This window comes from Hetaerina americana, unplaced genomic scaffold (genome assembly GCF_022747635.1).
Source record: "Hetaerina americana unplaced genomic scaffold, ioHetAmer1.1.p SCAF_8, whole genome shotgun sequence".
Lineage (NCBI taxonomy): Eukaryota > Metazoa > Arthropoda > Insecta > Odonata > Calopterygidae > Hetaerina > Hetaerina americana.
The window spans coordinates 76,858,869-76,871,191 of record NW_027287427.1 but is presented as its reverse complement, the minus strand read 5'-3'; the positions used below and the strand labels follow the sequence as shown (position 1 = coordinate 76,871,191).

The 12,323-nt window shown below is 38.3% G+C and overlaps 1 protein-coding gene across 1 annotated transcript in view; it reads left to right on the top strand.

The window, feature by feature from the left end:
• LOC139698147 (cholecystokinin receptor type A-like) overlaps positions 1–11,316 on the top strand; it is a 460,304-nt gene extending 448,988 nt beyond the window's left edge. Inside the window, exons 4-5 of the mRNA XM_071597070.1 lie at positions 5,671–5,843; positions 10,621–11,316. Coding sequence (XP_071453171.1) covers positions 5,671–5,843; positions 10,621–11,316 — 869 coding nt within the window. The remainder of the gene's footprint in view (positions 1–5,670; positions 5,844–10,620) is intronic.
• The last annotated feature ends 1,007 nt before the right edge of the window (positions 11,317–12,323 follow it).

The following is a 12,323-nucleotide window of genomic DNA, read 5'->3' as shown; positions in this document are numbered from 1 at the left end:
TAAGTTTTAAAATAACTGGTATGAATTATCCTCCACCTAGCCCATTCTTTTCTGTAGATAATGAAACCTTTCAGAAAAATCTCGCTGTCATTTATTTCGCGAGCCTACTTGTATTGCCTCTGGCCAGATCTACCTTTGTTCTTTCATAGATTTTCCCTACATCAAACATTTCAATTTTTATGCCTCCTCAATTTAATAGGAAAGTATTTATTCCGTCTAAAACTTTGTTTGTGGCCATTGAGGAAGTAATTAGACGTATCACGGATTTTATTGCCATTATCTTTACCAAATTTTATAAAAGCGAGCGGACGGATTGGGTATTTACATACAAGTACATCATCTGCTTGTTCTTGAGATATTTTCCTCAATATTTTTTTTCACCGGAAGATGGCCTACGCTCTTAACTACCAACTACACCAAACCGTGCGTTTCCTAATCGTAGGATATACGTGTAAGAAACGCGTACGAAACGCTTTGCGTTCTTGTATCCTACGCGCTACCCCCTGTGCTGCAATGTCTCATTCGCATAATGCGTGTTAGGTAAATAGGTCGGTAATATCTCAAATTTAACAATTCCTACTAGGGTCCAGTAATTTATTGACCATGATTTATGCCAATGCTAAATCAATTCATATAATTCCAAGAAAACACTGGCCCTTCGTGCATTTCCTATAATAAATTGAGTGAATAAAGTGAGTTTTATTATGTTAATATTTATCCTGAGGTTTTATAATTTGGCACAGTAAAAATGAATGGGAGAGTGTTTGAGGAGGCGTGAGGATTTAAAGGATTTGGGTGTGAAAAAATTGGGAAAAGTAATTTGGAAGACAAAATCATATGAGATGGGTTTATTTCAAAGAGGTATTCAAAGAGGCCAGAAGATGTACATATAAGGGACAATTAAATTTAAATAAATTGTAGAGATTGTTATTGAAGTCATTGAAAAGGAAAACAGATGTGAATGGTGCTAAGGAGTTTGAAACTAATACAAAATTTAAAATTAGTGAACGACTAATTAAGATACCCATTTTTGTTAAATCGTTTTAATCAAAGCAATATAACGAAATAAAAAATCATCATTTTTAAAATTGATTGCCTTTGAACGTGGACGTATGCTTCCTCATATCCGCACCTATGTGCACTTTTACGTTAATATGTGAATTTAACGTAAAGATTCTGCGAATTTCTTGATGAAAAGGACCAGAGTTAGTACTACTCTCAATATCGATTTTGGAAAAAGAAAATGTACCTTGCAAAATGAGTAAGTACCAAGAGATCTTTCCCGCACACCTTCCTTGAAATGTATTCAACGACTGTGAGCACATCACTCACAAATCAAAAATTATTTCTAATAATTTCAATTAATCTGAATTAATTTCCCCTAATTCAGATACTGACTGATACGATTTGATCTACTACATAAGTTTATAAATCAGTATTAACGAGAATGGGGAAATAAAACCTTAAAAAAAACGAATTAACTAGCATACCACCAAGAAAACGTTAACAGTTATCGAGGAAAGATTTCGTAAATGTGATTTAGTCAATAACTATCCACATAAAGTTCAAGTATTAAGTTAATCTACAAAATAAATTATTTACTATATAAATTACAAATAAAGGTGAACTGTTCCATGAAATATAGATGAAGACAGCTACAAATTTCTGCTAAATTAAAATTTATAAACAATAGATTCGATGTATCACATCATTTTCAAGTCCTTGAAAACCATGTAGTGCACCGAAACTGGCCGTGAATAAATTGTTATTACGTGGAGATTTGTTGTAGGCTTCTTCCTGTTAAATTATTATAGATTCACTGATGATGTGCAGCATAAAAACACCGTTTAAGTTGTATTAAATTATTTTTACGGTTTAAATAAATAAAATCTGTTGCTTCAAAATTATTTCTGCAGTTGATGATACCCAAGGAACGATTTGAAACGGAAAAACTGGAAAAACTTCGGTAAAATTGAATGGTTTTTGAATATTGAAACTAATATTTTTAACTCTCGAAAAACTTATGACCAAATGATTGACTGAAAAATAATAATTACCAAAATAGCAGATGCATGAAGTGAAATATTCTTATTCAAACGTACGATACATTGTATAAGATACATTCAATAGTTCTGCTCTTCTAGAGGAAATATTTTCCAATATCATGAAGAAATTTTATCAACAATATTCTGCATATAATATCATACGATATATGAACGTTGCTGTGGAGACTTCAGTCATGAGGAATTATGGAGGCCATTAAACCGCGGTTGGTGAATTTATGCATTACTGTTTTTATTAACTGGGGCAGAATATTTTTGATCCAAAACCCTCATCTTCATTACTTTAATGTGATTTTTGATTCCAATTATGTTTATCATTGAATGCTAATTATTATGATAGGCAAACCGCAACCATGAGGAGCGCTAGCCACTCTATGCATCAACATTTTTTTTCACGCGGAAATACCGATTTACATGTCGCTAAAATATAACCAAGCAATAGGTATCGAGATAAATAGATGGTGATATGATATCCGCAGCCAAAATATTTATGCAATGCCTGCTGATATTAAAATGTATTCTTTTTAATAAATCTTTGACGCTTGAATTCAATACTACCTCCACAGTTTATTATTATTTTCTCTGTCAAATGTTTCTACATTTTCTAAAATGTAGACGATGCACGGGAAATAGCGTTATAGTTGCCACCCGAATATATAGCTGAAAAGATGTACTGGATTTTTGATATATTCTATATATAATTATATATATTACATATATATATATATATATATATATATATATATATATATATATATATATATATATATATATATATAATCCAATATAACCAAAAAAATGGACTAAGGATAAAAAATAACAGAATAAGCCAATCGTCAGGCGCATAGCAACTTTCTTCTAGCCGAAATAGAATCACTAAATCGATGAAATATCGCCTCAGAGTTGTCGTCATCTTCCCCTCCAGTAATTCTACCGGAAATATTACGCAGACGGAAATTGGACGAAGACGGAAAGAAACCGTAGCGCACGAATCTATATCTCTCGTTCTCTGGAACGGTGGTTCGCCGCGAAGATGGGCTCTTTCTAAAAGCAGAGGACTCCGCGCAGGTAGCGCAATCGATACAAAACCGACCAAAAAAGCGGTCGTGTGTGTGCATGACGCAATGAAGGGAAATATTTTCCACCATTTAAAGGATGGTTCTCCAATTCTGAATTCCTCCCTTTAAACCAATATCAAGTTTGCCGAATTTATATTACCACATATCCACATTCATTAGCTTTGTAAACTATAAATGTTTGAATGAACTGTGTGTACCCTGAGTAGTTAATTCATTAACAAATATATTTCAGCATAAAATAAATTAAATAATCGATCGAATAGCAACGATCCAATTTTATTAAAAGTCACTTTCCAAAGAATTTTTAGAACATTTAATAAATACTCTAGGAGAAACGTGCCATGCTGAATTGAAGAGATCACAAAGTGATTAAACAATTGAAAAAAGTGCTAATTCATTACACAATATAGTGCGACAATGCACATATACAATTGGAAACGATTAGGCAGACGATAACCCAATGGTGAGTCCTATAATGCAAATAATAAACAAAAATTCATCCAAGAGAAAAATAAAGTGCACCTAAAATGATTTGATAAACATTATGAGAGAGCCCTCCGCTTACAAATAAAAAGCCAAAACTACTATTAAGACGATCACAAACAGGGACTATTTTTGTAAATTTTAAGAATTCTGAACTACAAGGTTGATAATTGGGGCAAATATTTTAACCATTCAAATAATTATAGTTTTTATTCCGCATCGAATTTTACCTTGCCTTCTTTTATGAACCTTTTTCACCCCGCATGTTTTCTAGCCATGCACACAATCCGTATCGATAGAAGGAAAGCGATAACCACAATTTCTTAATAGGCAATCTTGAGCAATAGTGGTACAGTAATACTTCAATTAGTGCTTGTTTCATATCATGATTCCCAATAATTATTAAAAAAATACATATATACATGAATGTTATTATTAACAGCACCTGAAAATGGCAAAAGGTTATGAACAATTGGCCGCATACACTCTTCAGGCTACGTATCTATCTTATTGCAACATGTATATAACATACCACAAAAAACAAGGGAATTATAAATTGTGAGCACCTTACTCTGATAACCTTCACTATTAACATTTATGCATAATAAACAGTGAATGATAAAAATATCATATATATATATATATATATATATATATATATATATATATAACAATTGTCCGGAAAAACTCATACGAGCGGCACAATAATGGGCTGACACAACATAACACAAATAGAAAAGAATAGACACATATAAAAGAACACTTACACGGTAAATTGTTCGAGCTTTCGGCCCTCTCAGGGGCCTTCTTCAAGAGAGACTCTCTTGAAGTCTCTCTTGAAGAAGGCCCCTGAGAGGGCCGAAAGCTCGAACAATTTACCGTGTAAGTGTTCAAGTGTTCTTTTATATGTGTCTATTCTTTTCTATTTGTGTTATGTTGTGTCAGCCCATTATATATATATATACATATAATATATATATATATATACACGAGGGTCATCCGGAAAGTAGTACCCGTTCGTGAAATAAAGACACAAAAGTAAATATCAACAAACATAAAAAATTTTATTTGAAAGAGGATACTTTAAACTACTTCTCAACATAATCTCCAAGCAAATTAAGGCATTTGTCATAACGTGTGACAAGTTTCTGTATTCCTGCTGCATAGTCCTTCGCCGCCAGCTCATTGAGATACGCGAGGGACCCATCTTGCACAAATTTTTGCATAATGCAGATGGTGTTTAACAATTTCATGAACAATTGTTCGAGAAACATTGGGAAAATGCTCACAGATGTCATCAATTGTGACGCGCCGATCGTTCCTCACGAATTCGTCAACTGAGCTCACCAGTTGGTCTGTAATGACAGACGGTCTCTCCGAACGCTCATCGTCGTGTGTGTTCCCCCTCCCCATGTTGAAGTTGCGACACCACCGCCGAACAGACGACTCGTCCATTACATTGTCTCCATACACCTCCTTTAATTGGCGATGAATATCACATGGGCGAACGTTTCTTGCATTGAGGAATTTAATCACTGCCCTCACTTCACAACTGGCGGCGTTCTCAATTTTTTTAAACATTGTAAACAATCACAGAAACAACACAGGCAATGCTAGCGTCACGCAACTTGGCTCAGAGAAGGCAGACAAGCCACTGAAGCTATCTGACCTCGTCCAGCGGCTACTCGCGTCGTCAGCACTTCATGCGGCACGAACGGGTACTACTTTCCGGATGACCCTCGTACATATTATATATATATAATATATGTATATATATATATAATATATGTATATATATATATATATATATATATATATATATATATATATTATATATTATATATATAATATATATATAATATATGTATGTATATATATATATATATATTTTATATATATATATATATATATATATATATATATATATATATATATATATATGATTTCATATATCACATCAAATTTTAATCCCTGTAAAATAACTCTATTTCCAACTCCAATGCTAAGATTAATTCTCCCTATTGTTCTCACCTTTTTCCCCGAAGGTCATCACAAGTGTCGCGAGAGGTGGCCCTCGCTGGACTTTGAGAGAGCCTACAACGTTCTGCTGGATGTGGTCCTCCTGGTGCTGCCCCTAGCCATCCTAACGGCCACCTATTCCCTGATCACGCGGACCCTTCGGCGAGGTATGCGACTGGAGAGGGCGCAGCGCAAGAAGGCCCGGAAAGGGTCGAGGAAGGGATCGTCGCGGAGAAACAGGGCCTGGAGGAGTCGGGCAGGCAGGCCCAGCGACGCAGGGGCGGCTGCGAGAGGAGTGCCTGCAGGACCGGATGGTGAGCCTACGCCACGTGGGGCAGATAATCTTGCATATGATTCTGAGGAATGGCCGACAAATTGATAACTATACAAACCTCCATACCCTCCGTTCTTCCTGGTAGAGTTTGGTTAGAAGATACAAATTATTTCTCGTATATATTGTGGATAGTCATTTTTGAGTGAGTGCATAAATATAAGGCCTGGCTGTGGCAGTGAAAGAGGAGACGTCGCCACTATACGCACTCACAGGCTGTTGTAAGATGAGCATGAAATAATTCAATGTAGTTCCAGGTAATTTCATGCCAAAAAATATAGATATATTGGCGAGCAGAATAATTTATTTCGATGCCTCCGTGTAGATCAATGCAATGGATATTTTTTTATTAACATGTGCAGATCAATCTATTGAAAGGAAAATTCGTTTTCTTATTTCCCCCTTATTCCGAAGAAATATTTGCAAATACACTTTCTTCAATCTTATGTTTTAATCTTTTGTGGTATTCCCCGTGTATGATTTAGAATATTCCACACATCTCGGCTGGTGCAGTAGGTAATGCGGAGACTTTCAACCTCGAGGGCCCGGGTTCAAATCCTTGGAGTTGCAGAATTCTTAAGAGGCATCACTGCTAGGGTGTCATCTGGAGAACACTCCGAGTGGATCACGAGCACAATTTAACGTCCAATGGGGTGTTAAATTGTGAGTGGCCCTGTGGCACCGTTCATTGTGAATAGAGAAATGCGACGTCGGGATTTTCTTCACTCTTCTCCATTCCATGAAAATAATAATTTTACCCAAATTACGTATCTACTCCTAAAGGTGCCCGTGATCACAGCTACAGCAGGAGGCATTCCTAGAGCTATTTATAAAGACAATGTTACTTTCAATGCTTTTTGATTTCAAATTATTCACGCATTACATGTGTAAAAAAGGAAGCCGTCACTGATGATTAATTTTGCTCTTTTAATCTTCATTTTTCCTCCGTTACACCATATTTCCCGCGCTCCTTCTTTTTCTGTTTCAATACCATCAATTGTAATTTACATGCACGGTGTTATGATACCATTGAAGATGTTTCAGTGAACTTTTTTTCAGGCTTGTGGCGGACAAAAGAAACATAGGAAAGTAATTAACACTAGAAAGCATACCTCCTAATTAAGTAATACTGCCTACTGGATAGAGATGGAAAAGGGAATGGACCAAATAACTTTATGTACGACATTTACAAGCCACAGAGTTGAAACAAGTTAAACAAGCCCTCACCCATAAAATGTATTTTCGGAATTATTTCCCCGGAGTGACATACAAATTAACTCTACAAAGGCACTGCACACTTGTTAAACAGTAGCAATAAACCTGAAATTTCCCTTCATAGTTACCGTAGCAACTGCAGAATGTAGTCTCCACGAAAGGCAGCGTAAAATAAAAGTAAAATAAGAGTAAAATATTTATATGCAATCATATAAGGCCCGAAAGCTACATCACAGTTTTTCGTGCTTGTATTTTTAACTTACTTAAGCATTGTTATTGCTGAAGCGCGCAATGCTTATTATTAATTTACTGACCAGTGTTCCCTTGAAGTACGCGTGTATAATCAATAATCCAGTGATATGACAAACTGTACTATAACCTTTATCATTGAAATTTAAAGTGAATAATGATCAGTCAATAATCAGTTAAATCTTTATCGGGAATTAAGAAAGGGAGATCTATGCTAACAGTTAGAGATGAGGTGGGTTTGATAATGGTTGACACAGGCAAGATCCAAGAGAGATGGAAGGAGTATATAGAAGAACTATTTAGTAAAGAACTTCGACCAACAAAGTTAGACATTGAAAAAGAATATGGCGTAGAGGAAGATAGCTCAGGTCCAGGCATACTAGACGTTGACATAGAAAGGGCATTTAGGGAGATGAAACTAAATAAGGCCATGAGGGTGGATAACATTCCCGCGGAGGTATTGAAAATGCTTAGGAAAATGTGGGAGGAAGAGGCTATATGGGCTGATCCGTAGTATTTATGAGGAAGGAATCTGGCCGGAAGACTTTGTGAGATCCGTTTTAGTTTCTATTCCGAAAAAGGTAAAGGCTACATCATGTGAGGACTACAGGACAATAAGATTGATATCCCACGCAGCAAAAGTTGTTCTCAGGATCATAAGCAAAAGGATAGAGAGTAGGGAAAATGATTACTTAGGGGATGATCAGTTTGGGTTTAGGAAGGGGAGAGCTACGCGTGATGCCATTTCAGTAATGAGATTATTAATCGAGAGCAATATAGAACACAACCAGGAGGTATTTGCCAGCTTCGTAGATTGCGAAAAAGCGTTTGATAGAGTGAATTGGGGAAATTTAATGATTATAGGATGTTAAGAAAAGACACGTAAAAACTTTGATATGGAGCGTAGCTATTTACGGCGCGGAAACGTGGGCATTGAAGCAGGAGGATAGATGTAGACTGGAGGCTTTTGAAATGTGGGTGTGGAGAAGAATGGAGAAGGTGAAATGGACAGAGAAGAAAACAAATGAGGAAGTACTTGGTATGGTGGGCGAAGAGAGGGGTTTGTTGGGAGAAATCCTATGGTTGCAGGAAAAGTGGCTGAAGGGGGTTTTGACCAGCAGTGGGATGTTGAAGACTGTAATAGAGGGGATAATGTTAGGCAAACGAGGAAAGGGAAGGAACAGGATAGGGATGTTGGATGGGATGAAGGAAGGAAAGAAGTACTCACAGCTGAAGAGGGACATGATGTAGAGTAGGATGTTGTGTTTTGCTAGGGGTAACAGATTATTAAATTAGTAATTATGTCCATCCAAAAACCTACCTTAACCGGTAGATTACCTAATAATAATAATAATGATCAGTCGGGTATACATGTATACTTGTATTATCATGTATATACGAGGACTTTTCAAAAAGCATCACGACTAATTTGTTTTTCAAAAATTATTATTTATTTATTCATGTACATCTATTTTGTCCAATTCAAATTAATCCCCATAAGATATAATACACTAGTGCCAAGGTTTTTTCCTATCTTCGAAGCACTTCAAATAATCATTTTTTGTGATCTTGTTCAGCTCCTCCTTCGATTAAGTATTTATCTCGTCAATCGTAGCGTAGCGTCGTCCTTTCATGGGCCTCTTCAGTTTTGGGACCAAAAAAAGTCACTGGCGACCAGAACTCGGGAATACAGTGGCTGCGGCTTCATTATTGCGTTGGTTTTGGCCAAAAATTCGCGCACAAGTAACGGTGTGCGAGGAGGGGCGTTGTTATGGTGCAAAAGCCAATTTTTGTTCTTCCACAAATCCGGGCGCCAGTGACGGATCGCTTCGATAAAGCGCGCATAAATTGCAATTAATATTGCTTACTTACCTTTCTACCCTGTGGCAAAAACACATGATGCAACACGCCCTCGCAATCGAACAAAACTGTAAGCAAAACTTTCACATTTGACCGAACTTGGCGCCCTTTTTTGGTCTTGCCTCGCGCTGCAGATTCCATTGGGATGAATGAGCTTTAGTTTACACGTCACAACCATAAACCCACTATTTGTCACCATATGACCCATTTGAGAGGAGCAAATTTGGGTCGTCATGGAGAGAGTCCAACACCTCATTAGCAATGTAAATGCGTTGCTGTTTTTGGTCAAAATTGAGCAATTTTGGTACGAATTTCGCGGCAACCCGTCGTCGTCATGCCCAAATAATCGGTAAAAATCGAATGGCACGAGCCAATCGATATATCTAGGTCCTCAGCCATTTCTCTAACGGTGATTGGACGATTGGCCAATAATGTCTTCTTCACTCCATCAATGTTTTCGTGTGATGTTGACGTGCCCGGAGATTCGGCTGGCTCTTCGTTTTTCACTTCTTCACGGCCTTCTGAGAACATGTTGAACCACCGTTAAACGTTGCTCCGATTCAAGGTTTGCTCTCCATCTTCATATGCCGCAGTCAAGATTTGGAATGCGTCCGCGCACTCAATTTCGTATTTAACAAAAAATTTGATACAGATTCTCTGATCCTTTTTCTGGAACAGACGAAAATCGAAGACAATACAAAACACGTCCCCTCAAAACGGCAGTAAAAAAATACCGGACCATTCAATATGCATTAGGGAAATACATAAGAACCATACATAAAGCCACAAAAAATCAATGATCAAATATATGCAACCCGCGGAAATTCAAAATTCGCTATACCTTTTGGACCGACATGGTGTGCAATTATATAATTATATATATATATATATATATATATATATATATATATATATATATATATATATATATATATATATATATATATATATATCTGCATACATTCCCACTCGAAATCCCGCCATACAACGAACAAATATTATTTAGCATGGAAATAAATATAAGGAAAACGGATAGGAACACATATAAAGGACAAACACTGGAGAGGTGGGGAAGGCGGAATCGAACGGATCACAAGAGTAAAAATATTTCCTTGACTGGGATCCGAACACCGGTCCACCGGAACATGTTTCCGGTGCTCGAATGTATATATATAATACATTTTTCGCCGCTGTTCTCCCCTGCCCAGGTTCCAGCCCTCGCCATTTGGAAACCGCGGGTGGCGGTGCAGCAGGAGGCGGGGGCGTCTCCGAGGTCTACCTGGAGCGAAACGGCTCGACGGCCACGCGTTGCTGCCGGAAGCGGGGCGAGGACGTCGAGCCGCCCAGGGACCGGTGGCACCTCCGCCGGGGGCGTTACGCCGCCGAGCCCACCGACGATAGCGACGAATCGGACGACGACGAGGAGAGTGGCGAACTCCGGCGGAGCGACGCCGAGCGGTCCCTGCGGAGCAAGAGAAGGGTCATCCGCATGCTCTTTGTCCTTGTGCTAGAGTTCTTCGTCTGTTGGACACCACTGCACGCACTAAATACGGCTGCCTCCTTCTTTGGGGCACACGCCGTCTACTCGGGCATCGGCGGGTACCCAGCCGTCGCAGCTTGCCACCTCCTTGCCTACTGCTCCTCCTGCTGTAACCCCATCACCTACGGCTTCATGAACGCGAGGTTCCGGCAGGCCTTCCTGGGTGCCTTTGGTTGCCCCAGGCGTGGCAAAAAAGGTGGTGGTGGAAATGCGAGCGGCGACCCCAAGGGTCTGGGGGCAACGCGGGGGATCAGGTTGGCGGGTAATTCCACGGCCGAGGGTGGTCGTGGGGATTCGAGGCCGTCGACGGCCTTTGCGCTCTCGTACACGGGCGGGAACTCCGCTGCCCTTAGGGCTTCAGGAGGTGAGGACTGCACAGACTCCCTGTCCGAGTTCCTTCCGTCAATGCTCGAATCTAAGTGCGTGGATGAGCCGCGCGAGGGGTTGGATGACGTCCTGGGCGACAACAACCGATAGTAGTCGCGGATCACACCCTGCGCGTTAAACATTGGGATCCAGATTTGATGAAAGATTGATCCATCGAATAAAACAAGTTAGAATTTCCAGTGAACACTGAACGGTGACCGGAAGCTTAACCGTCAATGTTTCTATATAAAACAATGAGTTGAACCAATAAGCGTAAGTAGAAATTGCTATCGTATAAATCACAGCCAAACGCTTGCCGGTATTGACAATTATTCCTTGATATTACCCGGGCCTAAGGTTGTGTTTTTTAAAGAGTGAAATGTTACACCTTGTGAAAAAATTAGGAAAGATATTACCAACATCCATATTTTCAGTCAAATGTACCATATGAACAGTTTTTATGCGAATTAACACGTAATATACCCTTTGGGAACAATTCTTGGCACAGGAAAAGGGTGTTTCAGTGTAACTGTGTATAAACAATGTGGAAGATAAGCTTTAGCATACAATAAAGCTGAAAATACTTGAAATTTGAGTCCACTTTCAGCACACGAATGGACCGAGAGCGACATAAACAATAATTTAGCAAACCAATCTTAATATCAAAGTCTACAGAAGAGTTGGTGAATCAAAATGCATTGGAGATTCTGTATTCTTATAATAATATCTCAGGGAATGATTGTTTTAGATTAGAAGCGTGGGGAACTTTTAAGGTTTAAAGTCTTTGCCAGCCAATAAGAAAAACGAAACTTCATGGATAAAAATAACCAAACCTTGTGAAATGCTCAACTTATTTGACTAAATACAGTCGGATATTTCGTTCCAATATCGACATGAATGTTTTTGCTTTACTATGTCTAGATCTCCGCTCGAGTTTTCACCGAGTATTTCCTTTAAATATACCTAAACCAACATTAAAAATTGCTGATTCTGAAGCGTATCTTTGGTGTGCTTTATCTAGTTTAGATAAAATAAATAATTTTTGCCGAAATTTTCAACAGATGACCATTGCCTTGGCAGGAACTTTTGAGAATTTTGTCAGTTGATTGTAATACTTA